The sequence below is a fragment of the Camelus dromedarius genome, chromosome 13 (genome assembly GCF_036321535.1).
Source record: "Camelus dromedarius isolate mCamDro1 chromosome 13, mCamDro1.pat, whole genome shotgun sequence".
Taxonomy (NCBI): domain Eukaryota; kingdom Metazoa; phylum Chordata; class Mammalia; order Artiodactyla; family Camelidae; genus Camelus; species Camelus dromedarius.
The window spans coordinates 53,267,370-53,291,323 of record NC_087448.1 but is presented as its reverse complement, the minus strand read 5'-3'; the positions used below and the strand labels follow the sequence as shown (position 1 = coordinate 53,291,323).

Below are 23,954 nucleotides of genomic sequence, written 5' to 3'. Positions count from 1 at the left end.
CGTTGAAGTGAATGCTTCTGAACACAGCTGTTCTCTATTCAGGACTCCTGAGTCTCCTTCTTCTCCTGAGAAACACCTACTTCTTTTTTTCCCCTCAAACTCACTGTATATTATTCAATAACGCCTATTAAAACATGGCAATCACAAATGATGGGGCTTTGCTAAGCTATCAGGGCCAGAGCCGGACTCTTCTTGTCCACGGAGGTAGGCTCGTACTCCGAGCATCTTACACGGAGGCTCTGCCACCCGGTCCCTCTAGACCCCTGTTCTATCAGGTCCTACATTCCCCTTCAGTGACAACCAAAAGGAGTTTCCTGAGGGTGTGCCTGAATTCCCAAGGATTCCTGTTGGGCTTTCGCAGATGGCTTTTCAAAACTTATCTAGGCTGTGTCCCTGGCGGAGAGTCTGGGGACACACAGTGTGTTGGAATCAAGCTGAAAGGGCCCCTTTGCCAGTCGTGAGCACCCCGGTGGGGTGGCGTGTGCCCGGCGTGTGGACCTGCCTTGGGGACTCCTGTAGCGCAGGGTCCACAGCAACAGGGCCGGTTTGGGTCAGCAACAAACCACAGCAGGGCAGGCGGTCTGCAGGTAGAAAGGCCCGGGGCTGGGGTCGGTACGGCAGGTGCAGCTGAGGGGTGCTCTCCATCCCACCAGGAGCCCAAGGCAGGCAACGTGTGTATTACTGAACCAAAGTTGGGAAGAAGGGCAAAAACAACGTGTTGGGCGATCACAAAGAATGCCCCTTCTCCACCCTCAAGAGCCCAACAGGGACACAAAATCAGACTGAATAAGTCAGCCCAGCGCCAACCCGGTGGATTTTCAGGGCTCTCTGGATGGCCCAGAATAAGGGGGCTAGTGTCATCCTGAAGCTGAGACAAAGGCCACCATGATTTCCCCAGGGGCCCAATTATCGTGTGTGAGCCCTACCCCCCAGCTCAGCCTCAGGATCCACACCTTCCCTGGAGCAGGGGATCCAGGTTCAGGTAGTAATTGTCAATTCCTCCGTTCAACTTGTACCCTGTTGACACTGGAGGTTCCCAGCCGCTCTGCTGGCCCAGACAGTTACTAGGCTGTAGCTGACCTTAAGAACAAAGGCATCTACGGTCTCCGAGAGACTTTTTAAAAATCTCACTGGCTTGGAGATTCATCTCGTACACTTCAATGAGCAATTACAAACCATGCACATTTCTGGAAATGTGCAATTTTTGACAAAACTGACGGGAAGGAGGGATATTACTCATAATTTCTGAGACAAAATCACACTCAGAATACATCTCTCTCAGAATAAGATCTAAAATCCCACCCACAGCCTACATGGTCCTCCGTGAGCTGCCCCTGTCCCTCCTCACCTCCCCTCCTGCCACCTGGCATCATGTGATCTCGCTCCTCTCCAGGCATACTGTTCCTCTTGCAATCTGTCAAGTATGTCAGCCACGCTCCCATTCACTCTCACCTCAGGGCCTTTGCACCTCCTTTGCCCCCTGCCAGGAATGCTCTTCCCCAGCTATCTGCCTGCTGGCTCCTCTGCTTCATTCAGGACTCACTCCAGTGTCACTTTGTCAGATGAACCTTCACAAGAAACACTCACTTTCTCAAGTCTGCAGATGAAGCTGACCTTTTTATTCTTATTTTATTAATATTCCCAAGTTGAATTTTAAGTTAACTTGATGAATCTATTTAAAGGCTTATTGATGACATATGCATTTTTATTTAAAAGAGTAAGTGCAATGCCATAAATCTATTTCCCTTTTTGTTTTTGTTTGTTTTTTATTTTGGTTCCTTTTCCAAATGTCCTTCCTTTTGCTGTGCCTTCCAAAATTGAAAGCCATGGAGTCTGCCTCTAAAAGGAACTTTTGGGATCAAGTATTAATTGATCCCACTGGCACGCTGGAAGGCGAAGTCGACTCTGAAGACAATGTAAGTTGGATAAAAATTGGAGCCCACCTTCCTCTGAACGGCAAAGCAGGGTGGCCTGGGGGCAGCTGGGAACTGCCTCGTGAGCCCCAGGATTTGTAGTTTCATTCTGTTGTTAACACAACCCAAGTGAGCTTTTCTTAAAACAGACATGAGTTTAAATAACACACATTAAATCAAAGACGGTCAGAAGAAAGCCAGATGTGGCACTGCAAGGCCCTGCTTTCAGTAATATGAACAACACACCCTCAAGATTGCTTCTGAAGGCAGCAAAGCCAAAAACAAAACATGTAACTTACCTAGATGTCATAGATATCTAGATATCAGGGCAAATTGATCTTTGTAGAAACCCTATGTAAAAATGAAGTTAGATTCCGGAAAGATGGACTAGATCTACTCTTCCCACTAAGTACAGCTTAAAACCCTAGACGTTATATACAAACAAACACAAGAAGCTTCTGAATGCTGGAGAGAAGAAGGCAGACCGGCTAGGGACCTTGGGACTCAAGGAATGATAATGGCAGTGAGTTTCCTGAGTTTTTGCTTCATATATCCCTGACTGGGTGCTAGAAAAGACAGCAACCAGAAACCCCGACAAGCACAAACACACACCCCAAGGAAGTCTTAACTGTATAAATTTTTTGCCTTCTACAGCCTGAGTGGCTCTAATTTCCTGTGTCAACTTATCTCTAAGACTTACAACACACTTCGTTTTGCTTTATTTTTTATTGACTTATAGTTGATTTACAATGTTGTGTTAGTTTCTGGTATACAGCACAGTGATTCAGTTATATATATGTGTTCTTTTTCAGATTCTTTTCCATTGTAGGTTATTACAAGATACTGAATATAGTTCCCTGTGCTGTACAGCAGATCCTTGTTGCATATCTATTTTATAGTAAGACTTACAACACATGTTGATTCAGGTTTTACATCCTTTTAACTATGACTAAGAAACTTCCTCAGGATTGTAGGTACTAACTACATCACAAGAGTGAAATCTTGCATTCCTGGAACTCAAAATTAAGCAGATTTTTTTTTAAAGAACAAAGTTAAGCAGGTATGTTCTTTCTAAACTTGCAAAGGAAAAGGGAAAAAACCTAGGCATTTAGGGGTCTTTTTGTAATTTGAATTGGTAAATTTTCTGGTCTCAGTTCCTATTTAGCCCTAAATTCCTTATTTTCTAGACTTGCTTCTATACACACTATATTAATAAGAATTGCTTTTCGAATACTGAAATACCATGTCAAAGGGAGGAAAAAAGATGACTTGAACCTGGATTCACCGCACTGTATTTACTAAGACAGGAAAGTAAACTCAGACATTTTAGAAAGATTTCTCAGAAAGAGTTGAAAACAAAAGGAATTGTTTTCATTAGAAACTTAAATTACTCAGAACCCTTCAGCAGGCCTGTCCCCTGAGGCTCTGCTGTGCCTGGCGGGGCTGCGGTCCGACGGGGCTGCGCAAGGTCGGAGATGAACCCAGACACCGGGAGGGCTCCAGGTGCCAGGGGGGCCTGCGCAGGAGCGCTCCAGTCACAAACACCTGGCCTCAGCATCTCAGGGGCTCTGCCCAGGTGACAGAGCATGGCTCACAGAGTTGGGGGATACTATCCCCTGCTGCCTATCCCACTTAAGGGATTATGAGGCAGCTTCCACGGCCCAGACCCTGGCGTGCTCATGATGGGCAGCCACGTAGCTCCAAGCTCTACAAATCTCATGACAGGAAGCAGTGCTCCTCCAAGCAATGCCACAGGTGGCAGATGTGCACAAGTGGGGCCAGAGCGGGACAGAAAGCGTGACATAAATGCCACCAGGTTCCTGCAGCTGAAAGACTTGTCTATATGGGCTTCTGAGGCCTTTTCAGGGGGCCACCAGAAGCCACTCAGGTACACACCAGGGAGAGAACGCTGAGGTCCTCGTATCTGAATGGGGGGCTTTCAATCTACACTTTGGTTATGCCGACAGTTCAGCCCCTTGACCGGTTTTAGTTCACTACACATGCTTGTTTTATTTCTGTGACACACTCATGTGTCACACACCCTGCTGTGCAAATCCTTTTGGTTGCAAGAACCAGAGATTTACCCAGGAGGAATCCCAAGGCGTGGAAGGACTCAACACTCGGGCCCAATACATCTACTTGACCAGGAAGATTATTCCTCTCCGTAGGTTGGGGAAGCAGATGGGACAAGCCTCCCTCGATGGCCTACGTGCTGGAGAAGTTGAGTGGGGTGATGCTGCCTAGTTGGGACGAGAACTTCAACCAGGCCCAGCAAGCGGGTCTGTTGTCTGGTGGACCACAGCGGGCACCCTATTTTCTGGTGAACAAAACATGGAATCCAAAGGGGCTGGTGAGCGACCACTGGCCTGGGCAAGTAAGCCGTCGCTGCATCCCAAGGGAGGGATTGTCAACAAAAAGGAATTTAGAGGCAGGAATGTTGGCACCATAAGCCTCAACCTCCACCTGCCCTGGAGCACTGATTCATTCCAGTAAGAAAAAATAAACTAAGGCCTATTAAAATCTGAAGAGTTTATTTGAGCCTCTGTGGATTCGAATTGGGCATCGCCAAACTGGAAGTGGCGAACCGCCTTCTATCAACAGGCGCCACGTCCAACTTAGAGCCTCCTCCATCTAATGGCCTCGGTGTTTAATTAACAAACAGCAGCAATGAGGAGAGGAGTGTGCAGAGGCTGGGAATCAGGCAAGGTGGGCCTGAGACACCTCAGCTTTTCCTCAGCCTAGAAAAACCAGCCAAACAAAAGCTACCTTCTTCTATCTGTCCCAGGTCACATGCACTTTCTATAGGAGGCTTGTAAGTCAGTGCCTACCGTACATTCTCAGATGCTGAACAACCTCGACCTGCAGATGGGCAGGGCAACGTGAGAGACCCATGGTTTTCCTGGACAGCAAGCCAAACTAGCAAAAGACATCCAAAAAAGAAACTCTTGTGACCAAGCCCCCGTGGGTCAGTTCTGGTTAACATCACGGACTTGGGATAGAATGATCAAATTTACAAAATAAAAAAGTAGCTTACAACGTCATTACTTTGGAAGAATCTTTAAGTACAGATCCGTCCCCTAAAAGAATGTGCTACGCTGGAATTTGACACAACATTGTAAAATGAATATAACTCAATAAAAAAAAAGTTTAATAAATAAATAACAAAGTAATTAATAATAATAATAATAAAAAGACATGTGCTAGGTGCTCCCTGCTTTCCTGAAGAACCTTATCCTTCACGTTGAGTAAGTAACCACTGAGAGCTTGGCCATTCCTGAAACTCCAAACACCTGTTATAATACTCTTAATGCACAGAAGCATTTTTATGTTCTACAGACATCTCCACACTTGGAAAAAGAGGATAATTTTATGCTCTCAAAAGATTTCTTGGTATGCTGCTATTAAAAAAAATCCTTGAGGGAACTGGGGAATGAGGAGAGAGTATGGTCTTATTGGAAATAGTATTTAAAACAAATCCTCCCAGCTACCCTACTGTTCCCACTGATTGTCTTTTTCGAATGACATGTTGAAATCTCATCTGGCAACTTAGGGAATCAGAAAAGTGATCATTCATAAACCATTAATTTCCATTTTCTGGATATATCATCTGTGGTCCTTCTGTAGGTTTTCACCAGCTCCTATCAGATGGTGTTTAGGACCATGGTCAAAGAAATGGCTGTTCGCGACGAAATGGAAGAGGATATTTACATTCCCCTCACTGGTCATCTGGAGAGTGAAACCAGAAGGAAACTTGGAATTCTGTAAGTGACTGGAGAGATCAAGCAATTGGTCAGTGAGTTCGGAGAGGCCAGAGGTAGCGGCAGGGAAAGTGTAGACTGGGTCACCAGAGAAGAGAGCAAGACCAAAGTCAAGCAGGTCCCGAGTCAAAGGGCAGGCACAGGCCAGGCACAAGGGCAAGGGTAAGACTTGGGGTCAGGGGTACAGAATGATCTGGCTACTGAAACTTAAGAGCAAAGAAACCCACGAGCATGGAATGTGCAGGACAGATCAAAGGCGGGCAGTGACAGAGGTTGGAAATCCAGGGCAGGAATGAACTTGAACAGAAGTCTGGGAAGCAAGACTCAGACCCCTGGGACAATGGGGGATCAAGATCCTGAGCATCTGCCCAGGAAATTTCTTAGCTATCTCCTAGGCTAGCCAGTGCTTTCCCATGCTCCCTGGGCGGGGAGAACCCTGAGCGTCACTGACCTGGGATTCAGGCTAGAGCCCCTATTTGGAGTGCGAAATGATAAGGTTATCCCAGACTGTTGCTAGCACCAAATCTTTCCAGTTGGCATGACCCCGGGTCACAAAATGTTCCAGAACCGTATTTGTACATCCAGCCTGTGGTACACGAAAGTCTGGTTTTTCACTTCTCCAGCTGTCAGAAACCTTGGCGAACAAGGTGCACGCTCAGGTGTCCAGCGGGTCTGTGCAGACCCTCCCTCAGTGGCACCAAGGATCAGGCTGGGGGGATGGGGTGTCCTGCATAACCTCCTCGGTGAGTGGATTTTCCCAAAATTCAGGATGAGAGATTGACTGCCAGCAGCTTCTGCTTTGGGCTCAATAGTCATGGGGTGAGAGACCCTCGAGGCTTCTCTAGGAAAGGGGAAGGCAAAATACACAATGTAAAACCCAAAGAACATCAAAGCTTTCAGATCCTTATACAGCAGCAAAAACAAATGCCAAATAATATCTGGGTAAGTCATCCTGCGCTGTATGCAAGATTTTCTCCCCTTCTTTCCCATTTAAGCCTATAAGCAAGATTCCTTCTAACCTAATTGCACTCAATGGATATTTCCTGAGCACCTACTGTGTGCTGAGGTATGCAGTAGTGTATACCCAGTCTCTACCACTGAGGAGGCAGCTAGTGAGGATTCCACTAGCTTGCAGAGGTGGGCCAAGAGCCAAAGGAGAAACCTTCCTGAGAGGGCCAGGGGTGCCTCTGGCTGGATTCCCCTACTAGAATTTAACTCTTGCATGTATGAGGCATCCTGCTCTAACCCCATGAGGTAGGCTTTACCCCGCCAACTCCTCAGCCTTACTCGTTCACAGGTGATGGTGGGCTTAGGTGACTGCTGCAATTCTATTTAAAATGCTTGCAAATAAAACAAACAATACTTGGTTAAAAAAAATGGACTGTGTGGAGCTTATTCTCAAGTTCCACTATTGCTTTTAGAGTACAAATAGGAAATCTCTGTTCTCTGCCAGGCAAAACACCAGCCCTTCCCTGCAAAGGATATTTGCTTCCTGAAGTTGCTTAGGGTTAAATTATTACACTCTCTTCAAGGAATCTGAACTGAGAACTTAAAATCTGTCATGTCAAAGGCCTTCTTCTCAGATCCAATTAAGCCTGGGAAGCTCACTCCTTCCGGTAGATTCCCCTTCAAAAGGGCTCTGATCTGAGAACTGGGAGAGGCAGCTGCCCCTGGAGACCACCCTTATTTGGAAGAAAAACAGTCCAAGTCGTTGAAATGCCTGGATGACTCGCTTTGTATACTGACATGAGAGGAACTGAGGGCTTGATCATTTTGAACAGTTGTGCCTTAGTGTGGCTTTCATGGTAAGCCATTTTTGAGTGAGTTTGAAATTTTCCTACCAAATGCAAAGGGGTTTCAGGTGGCTCTGTCCGATTCATAGACAGTGTTGTTTCTCTAAGCTATTTCCAAAGGCAGCCTTCACTGAAATATGCACAAGCCGTAGAAAAATCAAGCCACACGAGCTTAACTCATAGAGCCAGCCTTGTATTTGGACCTCCTAGCCCTTCCTGGCTCCCAAGAGGACCCCCTACTGGATTCATTTTGAAAAGTCTGGAGGCTAGCCCAGGCGCCCAGGCTGAAGGCCGGTGAGAGGCCGGGAGGGAAGCACAGCATCGTGCGCTGTCCTGTTATTCCTGAGAACAGACTGGAAGAAAGCTAGGTCCAAAAGTGGAGCCATCAGTCCAGCTTCCCACCTATGGACCAGTACTGTGTGAGCTGTGTAGCATGATATGTAAACAGGAACTTCGTCTCAGCTTTTAAAGATGATTCACATTCCTTTCAGGTTGAAGAAAAATTTTGAAAAATACAAGGAAATAATCCTCTGGATCATCAAGAAACGTGAAAGTAAGAACCCCTCTCCCATTTTCCATCCTGTGACCTTGCTCTGCTGGGGTGCCTCTCCCTGCCTCCCACCTTCTGCTGTGTCCATAAAGGAGGCAGAAATGCTTGTTCCCTCACTTGAGCTGGGCTGTGAAGGTCTTAGCTGCTGGAGATAAAATACTAAGCAAGTGAGACCCAGTCTGGGACCTCGACGGGCTTATCCTTTGGTGGTAATGGTGAGTGGGTAAGGATAGACAAGAAAGCAGAGAATTTGTATATAAAATGGTTAATACTGGGGTGGGAAGCAGATATCACAGGACCACACAGGAAGAGAGCTAAGCTAGACAGGGGCCAGCAGGGTGCGAGGGTGCTCCAAGAAGTCATTATAAACACAAAGTTTAAGAAATAGCCCCTTTATCAGATAATGAAGGCACTTGAGGTCCAGCTGTTAAGATTTGCCAAACATGGACGATGCCTTTTTTTAGGCCTAATCACGGAAGGCTTCAGTCAAGAGCCTAAGCTGTCAGGCTGCTGAATTCAGAAACTCAAAACCACCATGTGGAACATCTTTCAGATCACTAGGTCCAACTAACGTAGAAACGGCAAGAATACTCATGGCAGACGGAGCTAATCAATCGTGGTGTTTCTTGCTGCTGAGCCAGGACACAGCCCCAGATTCCCTCTCCAGGAAATGCTCTTGCTCCCCAGAAACAAGGCAGCCCCTGACCTAACTCCTGCAGAGTAACTGCTAGAGGCCAGGTATTTTCACATACACGATCTGATTCCAATTAACCTTCATGACCAGGTGAAGCAGGATAAACAAACTTAGGCTGAGAGAGTAAGTGACTTCCCTGGGATCCCCAGCCACTGTGCAGGTGTAAACCACACTTCCACCAAAGACCTCTCAGGTCAGACCCAGAGCTCATCCCGGTGACCTGTTCAAAGAACAACAAAAGAAGAAAAAGGTCTTCTAAACCTAAGCCTCGTGCCCGATTGGAGCTGGGAGGCTGGAAAAAGAAGGAATCATCACCTTCAGTTTCTATAGCGGGCGAGTCCCGCCTCCTACCAAGACTCTCACATCAGGGTACCCCCCAAAACAAAGATGCTCTGCAGCCAAAAACACAACAACAGTCTATTACACGGGTTATGTTATACTCATCTGTTGTTTCTATTTCTGTTCCCTCCAAGCTATAGAAGCCAGTGTCTGTCATTCTTTAGCACCATAGCAAAGCACACAGTAGACGCTAAATAAGTGGTTTTTGAATAGATGCAGGCAGGCATGATTTTTTTTTTTTTTTTTTTTTGCTCGTTTTGGGAGATTAAGGCCTTTTAAGACACTCTACTGTCACATACTCAGGGTAGGACTTCCAACTGGAGAATGAAATATGACACGGCTGGATTCTTCCCAGTGCCTCACCACCCCCACCACCCCACACCCACTCCCTGTTCCTCTGGAAAACTGAAGCCTGGAACATTGGAGCTTTTAACACAGAAAAGCCACAATTTCCAACTGATAAGAGGCAGCCCTTCCATATGCAGGCTATAGCCAGTCCCAAAGGAATCTCCCAGCCTCCTTTGAGATACAAACTCACTTCCGGTATCCAGACCACTGTCTGATATCACAGGCACACAGCCCCGTCTCTGAACCCTCTGATTTCTAAGCCAAGGCTGGCTTCACGGGCATGTGCCCTGTGCTTGCTTAATAATCCGCTGGCACTGTCTTGAAATTCTTAATAAATTTAGAACAAGGATCTTTGCATTTTCATTTTGCACGGAGCCCCTCAAATTAGGTCGCCTCTCCTATTCAGAGCCATCTAGTTGGGCGAAAAGAAGTGGGAGAATACGACACAGCTCATGTCTCGGGCCATCGGAATTCAAAGCTCCCCACGTGAGGGAACACAGGTTTATCGCCTGCCCTTCTCCGAGGCTGCCAGCTCTAGGCAGCCCCAGCTCAGAGTAACCTGATGGTCTCTGCAGGCAGCATGATCCCACTTGAAGGAAACGGAGGCTCAGAAAGGCAGCCTAAAGTCCCCCCTAATAAAGGCAGAGCCAGAGGTACAGCACAAACCAGAAAATCCATGATTTTAGCATTATGACAGGGATAAAAATGAGCATCTAATGTCCTCTTTTATCATGACCGTTTCAGAAAGGCTTTCTATTAATTTCTACTTGATACTCAGGAACAGCAGCTGGGCTCACGTCAGCCATCATTTCCACCTGGTCAGCCAGTCCCTCAGTCTCGGAGGGAGACAGAGACCGAGACCGAGACGGGCTTCCTGACTTTTTTACAAGGGACTTTAAATGGCTCTGCCCCTGCCCACCTCTCTCCTTCTCATTTTCCTAAGGAAACACTCCCTGTGTGAGCTCTAATGAGCAGCCTCTCTAGTTCCCCAGGTGGTTCTCCTTCCCCATCCCCCATCCCGTCTCTCCATCCTCACTGACACCACTTAGACATCGTCTCTCCCCACACCCGAAGATCTCACCAGCCCCCTCGACTTCCATCTTCTCTCTCAGTCCTTTCTTCACATTGTTTACAGCATTATCTTTTTATAATCTCCACTGGCCCGCCATTGCCTCCAGGAAAATCCCACATTCCCCATGTGGCTCCCTTTTTCCTCTCCAGACACACTGGCATTTTTTGTTATCCATCGAATGGGCCAGGCACCCTTGCCCCTGGGCCTTTGGACTTGCTGTCCCCTGCCTAGAGCGCTCTTCGCTCCAGTATCTCTGTGGCTAGCTCCTTCACTTTATCCAAGTCACGGTTTCAGAAACAGTTTCTTTGGCTACCCTTTACAAGCCAGCGCACATGCGCGCGCGCGCGCGCGCGCACACACACACACACACCCCACACATACACACACCCCACACACACACCATTTTCCATCCTTTGCACCCTGCTTAATGTTTCTTCAGAGCACTCCTAGGCATTGGCATATGAAGTGTTATCCGGTCACTTATTTAGCATCCGTCTTCCCTACTAGAACACGTAGCAGGGACTATGGCATCCCAGACAACCTAGGACAGTTTTCCGCACACGGGTACACAACAGGTATTCAATGAGTGTATAAAGAAATGTTCTAGCCCTGCCGGCCTCTCCCGAGTCATCTGCCATCACCAAGCCGGTCCCACACTAGCCTTCAACCACGCAGGGCATAATCTAGGAATTCCACCTTGCACAGAAGAGGCAGCTTCCACTGGGAATGCCCTCAACCTCCAGGGCTGGTTACGTTCCCTGCGAGGTCTGAGGCACCCTCTGTGTTGGTTCGAAACCTCAGAGTTCCTCGGGTGAAATCTGAAATTAGCCCCCGGGGGAAGCAGGCCTAAGAAAGAGGCAGCCCGCTCCAGGCTGGTAGGTGGCGTTTTAATAAGCGAGGTAACATATCCGAGGCTTGTCTTGGTCGAAGCAAGATTAGATTTCCGCCGGTGCCCACCAGGACTTTAAAATTGAGACACAGGCCTTACCTGGCTTCAGGCACGTGTTCATGCAGATTGGCTCAACAACACACACTGCTCCCCTGGCTCTCCTTTCAAGGCTGCGTCCTTGAAAAGGGCTCCCGCTGCCGGAACCGTGGGAGCAACGTGCCTTCCAGGGCCAGGCGAGGGGGTGGGGAGCCCTCCATCGCCCCGTCCAGCTTGCAGGTCCAAAGGCGGCCACGTCCTCCCCGTGACCTCCTCCAGCACTGTGTTGGCCCCAGTGGTGGGGCCACCAAGCTGTCTGAACTAACCCCCCCAAACCTCACTGCCGAGGGAGCCGGGCCCCTTCCGGCGGCGGGCAGCCGGCCGACGCCGACCTCGCCGGAAGCCCCGCCTCCCGCTGCGCCCCCCGAGGGTCCCTGGGAGCCGGGGTTGTTCCTCCGGTGTCCTTCCTAGCGTAGTTCCAAAGTTCACCTGTTATAAAAAACGGACCAAAATGAAGATGAAAAGAAAAGCATTGTTGCTGTGAAAATTAAGTGGAATGCTTTGAGAAGACTCATTAAGAGAAGATTTTTTTTTAGAAAACTGTCTTGAACTAGATGTGGACTAAACATACGTAAAAGAATGAGGAATATACAGAAAGATTTTTAAAGTCTAATTTTGCACTCAGGCTATTTAGCAATTGCCACAACGGAAAGTTAGACATCATAAACTATGAATGGGGTTTGAGCGAAAATGATCACAGAGCTCTGCATTTAAAAATGGTGTGTTAAACAGAAACAGACTAGCAGACATAGTGAATAATCTTATGGTTACCGGGGAAAGGGGGTGGGAAGGGATAAATTTGAGAGTTTGAGATTTGCAAATGTTAGCCACGATACATAAAACAGATTAAAAAAAAAAAAACTTTCTTCTGCGTAGCACAGTGAACTATATTCAATATCTTATAATAACCTTTAATGAAAAAATATGAACATGAATATATGTATATGCATGACTGGGACATTGTGCTGTACAGAAAAAAATGGTGTGTTACTACACATTTGCTTGTTAAGTTAAAATAACATGTTTAAGGTAGGTTTCATTTTTTTCTAATGACTCCCCACTTTAGCTTATTTTTTTCAATTAACAGAATCAGCAGCCACGCTTATTTTGGGAATATGGCTGGTGTGTCCCCCCTCACATTTCCAAGTCTGGACTGAGTGGTCTTCACCATGGCATCTGGGATCTGGCACTGGGCTGCTACATTGTAGGCTCTTAAGAAATACGTGTTGAATGAATGACAAAAATGAGAGAGCTGGAAATTCAGCCTCAACATCTCTCCCTTCAAAGGCTTGCTCTTCCTACTGCTTGGCAGCCTTCCTTGCTTGGGAGAACATGCCCGATATCCCAAATCCTCAAACTCTCTTTGGTGCCTTGAGAGAAATGGATGTAAGTTTTCTTTCTGTTTTCCACCAAAGACTTGCTTAACCAAAGGACTACAGAGACCACTATCTCGTTTACTTTGTGTCATCAACCACCAAAAGTCGAGGAGCCTGAGAAAGAAGAAGTAAAAAAACCTCGTATTGTTCGCCGTGAGAAGACACTAGAAATAGATACGGACTGGATAAAGAGCAAGACTAAGGTAGACCCTTCCTAATCCACCATTCACGCAGGCTGCCCAGAAGGCTCATGAGGATGGGGACATTTGGTCATTTTTTGTTTTTATAAATGGGCAATGAATTCCAAGTAATTTCCTGTATCAGGCAGGACTGTTGATAAGTGTGTGCCAGTGTTCAGGCAAAATCCAGCCTGGCCAACCCAGGAGCCAGCATCCCCACCATAGTTAGGGAGAGACTGCAGACAGACAAGAGCCAGGGAGGACTCACAGGCAGGCAGACAGACAGCAATAGGGAGAGCTCATGGACAGACGGCAGCTGGGTCCTACCTTCGAGGCTCTGTTTTCTCTCTACTAGAACTGAAGAAGGGGCCAGAGATGTAATCCCTTCTCTCTTAACTTTCAGCTCTTAGCCTCATACTCTGTCCCCAGGCAAATGGTGGTGAGATTTTGGCTTTTAGATATGCCATTTGTGATATATTTCCCAGTGAGAAAAAAATGTGATGACTCTACCTCTGCACCAGAGATTTTTCTTTGCCCGTGGGGTCCTTGTCATCAGGAAAATGTCATTACATGACAAGTGAATTTGACAAGAAGAAAGCATCTAGAGAAAGTCTGGCTTTCAGGTGGCTTTTGAAAATAAGACGTAAAATACAAAATCGTCTCCCATGAACCATATCTAGAAGCTTCCTATGGGCTATTAGGAATAAACCAACCACAGATGTCCTTATAAAGCACTTCTCTAGGTTAAGAAAAAAGAGCAGTGATTTGTAGACTAAGCGTGCCAGGTGGCTGGGAGCTGACTGGTTGGAGACAGCGTGGGTTCCAAAGACGAGCCCGCAGGCTGGGCGCCAGATTGTGGGAGTCCAGCTCCCCTCTCACTGGATAACCTTGTGTAGGTCACTTAGCTTCTCTTAAATGGGGCTGATACTGCCTACCCTGCAGGGTCACTGCATTGTGGAAGTGAGGTGTTGAGCACAGTGCTGGGTGTGGGGACAGAGTCAGAGGGTCATTGTCATCATCTCATGCCGTGGTTCCTGGGCATTTAAAGGCTGTGCCCTGGGGCGCCCCCAGCACCTCCTCCTCAAACCACCGTATCTCTTTTTACTTACTTAGATTTTGGCATTCTGCCTTAAGCTCTCTTGAACACAGGATTCTATAACTGTTAAAAACAATAGCTTGAAAACCACTGATCTGACATCTAGTTAGAATCACGCAGGATATGAGATGACCCGAAAAGGCTTCCTGCTACAAACACCTGGGAAACTTAGTGGAAATGTAAAAAGCATCCTTTTAAATGCAGAGCAGAGTGTATAAGAAAGCAAGGGAGTTATTACTGGAAATCGAAACTGGGAAATGAGAAGAGTGAGAGTAAGTGAGGAGTGAGTGTCCTGGGAGAGGGGAGGGGTGGGAAGGAGGAGACAGCCGTCCTGATCACTCAGGGGCTTGGGTTTTAACACCTGATGGGGACACCAGGCAGCTGGAGGACTTGCGTCCTTTTCAAGCACACATGAAATAGCTACAATAATTGATGGCACACTGGGCCACAGACACTAAAGAGCGGCTATCATATAGACTCTGCCCTCCTACCCTTGTGTATTTTGATTGGGAATAGTAATAACATAGCCAAAAACAACTGGTACATGTGCAGATTTAAAAGCATGGTAAACAACTTGTGTGTCAAAGAAGAAATCATATTGGAAATTTGAAAATATTCAGAATGAAAATGTAGGTATCTACAGTTGGGGGAACAGCTAAAACAGTATTTTGAGAGAAATATTATAGCTTTAAATGCTTGTATTAGGGAGGATGGTATAGTTCAAATGGTAGAGCGCGTGCTTAGCCTGCACGAAGTCCTAGGTTTAATCCCCAGTGTCTCCCTTAAGAAAATCACTAAATAAATAAACCTAATTACCTCCCCACCAAAAAAAAACCTAAAAAAAAAAAACTCAGAAATATACATGCCTATATTAAAGAAGAGGAGGAGGAGGGTCAGGAAGAAGAAGAGAGATGGAAATCAATGAGCTCAACATTCAAATCAAAGAATTAGAAAAAATAGAAAAAATTTTCTAATATAGAAAACCCACAGAAAGGAACATATATAAATGATAATAAAAGGAGCAGAAACTGATACAATAGAAAACAAAGAAGTAATAGAATAAGCAAACCAAAAAGTTGGCTCTTTGAGAAGACTAGTAGGCAAATCTCCAGGCAAGGTTGATCCAGAAAAACAAAAAAGAAAAGGAAGAAAATCTATAAAGAATGAAGACAAGGACATCACAGAGAGACAGTAGAGGGTTTTTTTTTTAACATTATATCACAAATTTTTATGACAATAAATTTTAAAATTTACATAAACAATTTCCTAGAAAAATATAATTCACTAAACTGATTCAAGAAGAAATAAAATCCATGAATATACCAATATTATGGGTGGAACATTGTCCCCCCCAAAAAATATGTTTAAGTCCTAACCCCGAGTGCCTCAGAATATGACCTTATTTGGAAAATTGGTCTCTGAGGATGTAATCCGTTAAGATGAGGTCATACTGGAGTGGGGAGGGCCCCTTATCCAATATGACTGGTGTCCTTACAAGAAGACGGAGACACAGGGAGAACACCACGTGAAGATGGAGGTGTTGAAGCCATATGTGTCCCAACCAAGGTACAGTAAGGATTGCAGCCAAAAGCCAAGGAAGAGTAAGGATCATCACCAAAAACTAGAGAAAGGCATGGAAGAGATTCTTCCTCAGAGTCTCCAGAAAGAACCAACCCCACTGACACCTTGATTTCAGACTTCTGGCCTCCACAACAGTGAGAAAATTAATTCCATAGTTTTCAACTGCCCAGTTTGTGGTACTTTGTTATGGCAGCCCTAGGAAACTAATACAACCAGTAACATGAGAGTGAATGAGATAACAGTTTAAAATCTGCACACACAAACACACAGACACACAGTGATCCATTTCAGCCTCCTCGTCACATAGACAAGTAAACTGAAGCCCTGAGAAGTTTCCTGTCCCCAGCAAGCTGGTGGTAATGATGGGAAGGGTAGTGATGGGTGGGGGGCATGTGGGCATCAGAGAGTAAGTAGACCCACCCCAACCCTTCTAGTGACAATACCATGCTCTGAATTTGGTCCATCAGCCCCCATGCACCTTTCACAGGCTTGTCTCTTCTTCCTAGGTTCATCAAGATGATGGAGAATTAATTCTCTACCCCAGTGAGACTGTCTTCCAAATTCTCTTTTCTGATGGATCAGGCCAGATACAGTATCCACTAGACCACGGGGACACTCATGCTGACACATGTGATGCCTAAAAAGTCTGTGATTCGGGACTGGGTCATGGGTTTTACTGAGGCCTTGGTCCTCTGCAGGGCTCTGCCTTCCCCATGGGATCCCAAGGGACTACTTGTGCCTTAACCATCTCCCAGTTATCCATCAGGACACCTGGCCATGCTCATCCTCAGTATAAAAGAAGGAAAGTTCACGTGCATCATTCTGGAAGACAGTGAACATTTGTGTATCCGGGCCCTTATCAACAATTTTGGCCATGCCACCTTCTACGATGAAAATGGAGACATCTGGTAAGCTTGGGTCATGAGTCCCAGACACCCCGCCCCATGGAGAAGCAGTGTGATTAAGGTTTTGATTCCCAGTCTGCACAGCTTCTCACTGGGTAAGCCTCTCTCTTTCTCTCTCTCTCATCCACTTATGAATTCATTCATCTGGCTCATACTTTGGGAGGTTGGTATCATGAGGGACCAGTAAGACAGGTCCCTGACCTCAGATGGCGGGCTGTCCTTTTTGCACCATTGTTTCCCCACTGGTGAAATAGCATCACAGACTCAAAAGCTGGAGTAAGAACCCCTGTTGGTTTCGTCTCCTCGGCACCACTTAAGAATCAAACCAAAGAGAATAACCTTAGAAAGACACGGGGTCCCTCTGTTCCAGGTGCCTCGGAGAGGACGGTGTGGTGAGGGCTTTGGAGGTACATGTATTTTAAAAACATAACTGCTGAATGTTTCATTGTAACTAAACTGAGTTGTTAAGTTCCCATTTCTGGTGACAGTGGGAAACTTCATCTTACCAATTCAAGGTAATTCAGTCACTTCAGAACTTTTCTCCATCTCTTTGGCGTTAGAACTCTGTTTTTGCAGGATTTCTCCCTCCTTTTTCTGTTCTAAGTGGTCGTGGAGTAGGAAACGCAGATTGTCTTGAGCCAATTTTATACTTTCTTCTTGATAGTCAAAGCCAAACTTTTTTTTAATTCCAAAAAAAGATTTTCACTCTCCAGACCTTGGTTTTTAAGAACATTTTCTCTGCTATTCAGTTTTTATCTACACTGTTTCCTAGTTTACTACTTTGTTCTTAGAGGTATCTGCCCTTCCTGGAGGGTGCTTTGTATAAAAATTGATGTCTGCAATACTACAAAGCTACAGTAATCAAAACAGCATGGTATTGGCACAAAAATAGACACAGATCAGTGGAACAGAATAGAGAGCCCCAAAATAAACCCACAGACCTATGGTCAATTAATCTTTGACAAAGGAGGCAGAATATACACTGGAGAAAAGACAGTCTTTTCAGCAAGTGGTTTTTGGAAAACTGGACAGCTGCATGTAAATCAGTGAAGAACACTCCCTCCCACCATACACAAAAATAAACTCAAAATGGTTTGGAGACCTAAATAAAAGACATAACACCACAAAGCTCCTAGAATAGAACATAGGTAAACATTCGCTGACATCAATTATAGTAATATTTTGTTAGATCAGTCTCCAAAGGCAAAAGGAATAAAACCAAAAATAAACAAATGGGACCTAATCAAACTCAAAGCTTTTACACAGCAAAGGAAACCATAAATTAAACAAAAAGACAGCCTACAGACTGGGAGAAAATATTTGCAAATGATGTGACCAACAAGGGCTTAATTTCCAAAATATGCAAACAGCTCATACAACTCAATATCAAAAACAACAACCCAATCAAAAAATGGGCAGAAGACCTAACTAGACATTTCTCCAAAGAAGACATCCTGATGGCCAACAGGCAGATGAAAAAATGCTCAACATCACTACATCACTAGTTATTAGAGAAATGCAAATCAAAATTACATTGAATTATCACCTCACATCAGTCAGAATGGCCATCACCAAAAGTCTATAAATAATGCTGGAGAGGGTGTGGAGAAAGGGGGACCCTCTTACACTGTTGGTAGGAATGTAAATTGGTACAGCCACTATGGAAAACAGTATGGAGTTTCCTTAAAAAAGTAAAAATAGACATACCATATGATCCATCAATCCCACTCCTGGGCATATATCTGGAAAAGACGAAAACTCTAACTCAAAAATAGGCACCATAGTGTTCATAGCAGTGCTATTTCCAATTGGCAAGACATGGAAGCAACCCAAGTGCCCATCAACAGATGAATGGATAAAGAAGTTGTGGCATATATATGCAATGGAATATTGCTCAGCCATAAAAAAAGAATGAAATAATACCATTTGAAGCAACACGGATGGAGATTATCACTAAATGAAGTAAGTCAGACAGAGAAAGACAAATGTTATATGATATCACTTATATCTAAAAAATCATACAAATGAATTTATTTATTAAACAAACAGACTCACAGACATAGAAAACAAACTATGGTTACCAAAGGGGAAAGGGCTGGGGAGGGATAAATTAGGAGTTTGGGATTAGTACAAATAAACTACTATAAATAAAATAGATAAGCAACAAGGACCAACTGTATAGCACAGGGAACTATATTCAATATCTTATAATAACCTATAACGGAAAATAATCTGAAGCACTTTGCTATGCATCTGAAACACACTATTGTAAATCAACTATATGTCAATTAAAAATTGTTTTAATAAATAAATTGATGTCTGAAAGGGGGAAGAAAGTACTGAACACAGGAAGCACTAGGGAGATGGGGCAAGAAATTCAGTTAATTATCTCAGATAGCATTTGCTACATACAAGAGAGCCTCTTCTCTTAATGACACTTAAATTTTAGGGCCAGAAGTGACCCTGGGAAAATCCACCTTCATTTTCTTGACCAGGAAACTTAGGCTCAGAGAAAATGGTAAGTCGTTTGCCCTGAGCCATACATAAAATCACAGGCAAGAAATTTTAGGAAATTTTGACTCAGTCAGAAATAAAGCTTTATTTTAAATGATCAAATCATGTTTGCAAGAGAAACCACATCTTATCCCAGCCCATCAAAACCCAAGAGGAAGAGGAGGGGAAAGACACTCCCTCACACTGTAGACAAAAATAAACTCAAAATGGATCAAAGACTTAAACATAAGAAAAGATACAATAAATCTCCTAGAAGAAAATGTAGGCAAAACATTATCTGACATACATCTCAAAAATGTTCTCCTAGAACAGTCTACGCAAGCAATAGAAATAAAAGCAAGAATAAACAAATGGGACCTAATGAAAACTACAAGCTTCTGCACAGCAAAGGAAACCGTAAGTAAAACAAAAAGACAACCTACAGAATGGGAGAAAATTTTTGCAAATAAAACTGACAAAACTTGATCTCCAGAATATATAAGCAACTCACACCATTTAATAAGAAAAAAACAAACAACCCAATCCAAAAATGGGCAGAAGACCTAAACAAGCAATTCTCCAAGGAAGACATACAAATGATCAATAGGCACATGAAAAAATGCTCAATATCACTAATTATCAGAGAAATGCAAATCAAAACTACAATGAAGTATCACCTCACACCAGTCAGAATGACCATCATTCAAAAGTCCACAAATGACAAATGCTGGAGAGGCTGTGGAGAAAAGGGAACCCTCCTACACTGCTGGTGGGAATGCAGTTTGGTGCAGCCACTGTGGAAAACAGTATGGAGATTCCTCAAAAGACTAGGAATAGACTTACCATATGACCGAGGAATCCCGCTCCTGGGCATATATCTAGAAGGGACCCTACTTCAAAATGACACCTGCACCCTAATATTCATAGCAGCACTATTTACAATAGCCAAAACATGGAAACAGCCTAAATGTCCATCAACAGATGACTGGATAAAGAAGAAGTGGTATATTTATACAATGGAATACTATTCAGCCATAAAAACCGACAACATAACGCCATTTGCAGCAACATGGATGTTCCTGGAGAATGTCATTCTAAGTGAAGTAAGCCAGAAAGAGAAAGAAAACTACCACATGAGATCGCTCATATGTGGAATCCAAAAACAAAAAAAAAACAAAAAAAACAAAAAATACAAACAGAAACAGACTCATAGACATAGAATACAAAGTTGTGGTTGCCAGGGGGATGGTGGGTGGGACGGGACTGGGATTTCAAAATGTAGAATAGATAAACAAGATTGTACTGTGTAGCACAGGGAAATATATACAGGATCTTGTGGTGGATCACAGCGAAAGAGAATGTGACAATGAATGTATGTATGTTCATGTATAACTGAAAAATTGTGCTCTACACTGGAATTTGACACAACATTGTAAAATGACTATTTAAACTCAATAAAAAAGTTTATATTAAAAAAAAGATAAGAGAAAAATCAATGAACTAGAAAGCACACAAACAATAAAGCTAATCAATGAAACCAAAAAAAACCCCAAGAGGAAGGATGGTGCTCAGAGCTGGGATGAGCTGACCATCAGAACACCCCTGCCCCCGAAGAGTCTGAGTCTGTACATCTGGGGTGGGGCCTGGAGATCTGCATTCTTTAAAAGCTTCCCAGATGGTTGTATGGGTCAGCGAGGTGCTGGAGCCCAGGCCAGCGCACCCACTCCTGGCCTGACTTTCCCTGGCTCCAGTCTTCTGAAAGGTCCTGTCCTGGAGGAGAGCAACGACCATCAACCTCTCTGCCCACCGGCAGCCTGGCTTCCAGGCCGTAGTCCCCAGGCCCAGCCTGGTAGCCCCCTCGTGGCCTAGGAGCCCCTAACTTCTCATCTCCCATCTCTTTCCTCGGGACCTATTGTCCTTTTGCCTTGGAAGTTTTTCTGAAACCATGTTGACCACTTCATGGCTTGTGGATTCCCGAGATCGGGAGACACAATTTCCCTCCTAACCCTGGGCTCCCGGTCCACAGGGAAAGTGAAGCAGCTTAGAATAGAAGTCTGTCTCATGTTGAAAGCTAATCAGTTCGGCTCAGAGTGAGCCTCGAAAACCCCAGCAAAGGGCCCAGACACATCCTGCCCACAGAGGCACAGGCCAAGGCCCGGGGCACCCCAAGGGCCTCCCCTCTCACCCCCAGGCCTGGCCCCTCCCCGCCCGCCAGGCAGGCCTGCCTTTACCTGCCTGCTCCCCAGTGGCCCCGCAGTAAGAGAGCCCCTGCGATGGTGTCACTGTCGTTTTTTCTTGCCCTTCCAAGAAAATGCTGGAAGAGCAGAGAGAAGGGATGAGCTTCCAGCCACCGCTCCTCTCGGCAGGGCCGGCCCTCTGCACACAGGCCTGGGGCCGCGTGCTTGCCTGCTCTTGGCGGCGCCTCCACACTCAGCTGTGAGCAGGTTCTAGTTGCCAAACCTTTCTGCCCTGCCTCCTCCAAGGGCAACTGCATCTTACCTGGGTCATGCTCTCATCTCACTTGGCTTAAATCAAAGGCAGGTGGCACCACTGATGGCATTTCAGCACTGGAGACCTGGATGAGAGAGGGACTGTCCCTGTGTACCCTCCACACACACACCCATCACACCTGAAAGTTTATACCATCAGGCAGAGTGCGCTCCCCCGCCCCAGGCGGCACCGGAGAGAACTGTGCTCCCACAGCAGAAGGACTTGGTCCCACATGGGCTTCACCATCAGAGCTGCAGTCTCGCTGTCACTGGGAGAAAGATTCTGCAGAAAAGGCCCTCCAAGTCACTTAGGAGCGTACAGCTGCTGCACCAGGGCCAGCGACCCTCATCCCTGCTGGGATTGAGGCAGCGGCCCCTGCTCCCAGCCCCACCTCCGCTCCTCCATGGCACCACAGGCCCTGGGAAAGAGTGAGCATCAAGCTGATTCGAGGACTGAATATTTCTTAGGTTATTTTTTGATCACCAATTTTTTCAGGGAAGGCAGAAGGCATGGTTGAAGTTTGCAGGGTGTGTGGAAACTCAACCTCAGCATCATCCCCGCCCTCCAGGCTCAGACTTGAGAAACTGCAGACCAGGCCTCCCTGCAGGGTTCAGGGTCCCACCCAGCAAGGGCCCCAGACCTGCCTGAACTCGGGATCCCTGTCGGTGGGGTCCCCTGGCTCCACAGTCCAGGGTCTTCACACTTTCTGAGGAGAATCCTTCCATTCAGACCATTTCTGGGTGTTTTAGACCCCATTTTCCTGAGGGAGCCTTAGCCCAGGACCAGGTGCCCACAGACTGGGGTGGACCCTAGCCCTGGGAAGTAGGGAGAGCCTAGCGTGAGAACTCCGATGGGAGCCCTTTAAAAGGTCAGAAGCTAGCAGGGATCTGCCCCACTGCAGAGTGAAAGAAGATTCCCCTCTGCACTCCTCAAGGACAATAAGGAAATTCTAATGTTTGCCGAGTTATTGCTTTGTACAGGCACCTAATCTTCACAACAACCCTAGGAGTAAAGTACTGTTATTATTTGCATTTTACCATTGAAACTGAGGCACAGAGAGGTTAAGTAACTGGCCCAAGGTCACAAAGCTTGCAAGTTGCAGAGCCAGCTATGAACCTAGAGAGTCTGGCTCCAGAGCCCAGGTTTTTCACTCATCACATACATACAGCCTCCTGTCTAAGAAAAGAGGGATGAGGTTGGACACGCCGAGGCCCGACGGTGAAGGGACTCAGCTGTTTGCACTTGGTTTGATGGGCAGTGGGAAGCAACAGGAGGACCTAGGGTTGGGAGTGACCAGGGGACATTCTGCTTATTGGAGGTGAACAAGGCTGCTGTTAGCAGGCCTGAGCTGGCCTCTCCCTCCCAGCAGAACTTCAAGGCCCCTGGACATCCCAGTCGAGGTCTAGCAAGTAGTCTGAGTAATCCAGGCTCCCTGAAAACCCCACTTCTCCTGACGAACCCCGGGTCAGATTCTCTTCCCTTCTGCTTTTGGTTCCTGAGAGAAGTTGCTGCCCCAGCAGCACTGATTCTCAGGACAGCCCTGGTGGAATCAAAAAACAGAGGCTTGAAATGGTTTGAAATGCTGGGAAAGGACAGCTCGAAGGAGAGCAGGGCCTGGCCTGGAAGAAGAATGAACCCACCACCCCTCACTCACCCACACTCGGGCGTCAGGCAGTGTGGGGCCAGAGTTCACCCAGGAGCCAGACAGGTGTAGCCCCTGCCCTCCGGATCACACGTTATGTTGACATTTAATGGGAGGACAGGTAATAAGCAAGTAGGGTCGGTTCTCATTATTCAAAATAGCTCTGTTCTATAAAGTATCCAGAACACTGAACTAGCAAACCCTGAACCATTGCTCCCAGGGGGAAGGCGTATATGTACATATTTCACATAGAGTCACAAATGCGCACAGAGCAGTGAAAAATTCAAGTCTTCTGATGTGCATGTTCCCAGCTGCTTTGCCTTCTCGATTCGGCTCCTGCCGTGGTGACCAGAGGTTGGAGCCAGGAGGGGCATGTGGTGCTGGAAGCCCCAGCTCTGGGGCCCACTGAACTCTACCGGGATGGGCTGTTTCTAATATGTAAGTTTATCTCTGTGAGATACACACACACACACACACACACACACACACACACACACACACACACACACACACACACACACCCCTATTTCCCTTGGGAGCAATGGGTCCGTATTCTCTAATTCCATGTTTGAGGCAACTTTATAGAACCCAACTACCGCAAAGAATGAGACTCAGTGTATATTAGCTAATTATATGAAGGAAACTAACAGGAGACGGAGATGCACTGTCATATAGGGACACACCGGGGCTGCAGGAAGGGCGTCTCTGAGGAGGTGACATTTAAGCTGAGACTTAGAGTA

The 23,954-nt window shown here is 46.0% G+C and overlaps 1 protein-coding gene across 1 annotated transcript in view; it reads left to right on the top strand.

The window, feature by feature from the left end:
- Window positions 1–23,954, top strand: part of ERICH6B (glutamate rich 6B) — a 39,322-nt gene that overhangs the window by 13,865 nt on the left and 1,503 nt on the right. The window contains exons 8-14 of the mRNA XM_064492881.1: window positions 1,864–1,916; window positions 5,538–5,674; window positions 7,956–8,041; window positions 11,644–11,706; window positions 12,868–13,031; window positions 16,191–16,276; window positions 16,440–16,592. Of these exons, the coding sequence (XP_064348951.1) occupies window positions 1,864–1,916; window positions 5,538–5,674; window positions 7,956–8,041; window positions 11,644–11,706; window positions 12,868–13,031; window positions 16,191–16,276; window positions 16,440–16,592 (742 nt within the window). The remainder of the gene's footprint in view (window positions 1–1,863; window positions 1,917–5,537; window positions 5,675–7,955; window positions 8,042–11,643; window positions 11,707–12,867; window positions 13,032–16,190; window positions 16,277–16,439; window positions 16,593–23,954) is intronic.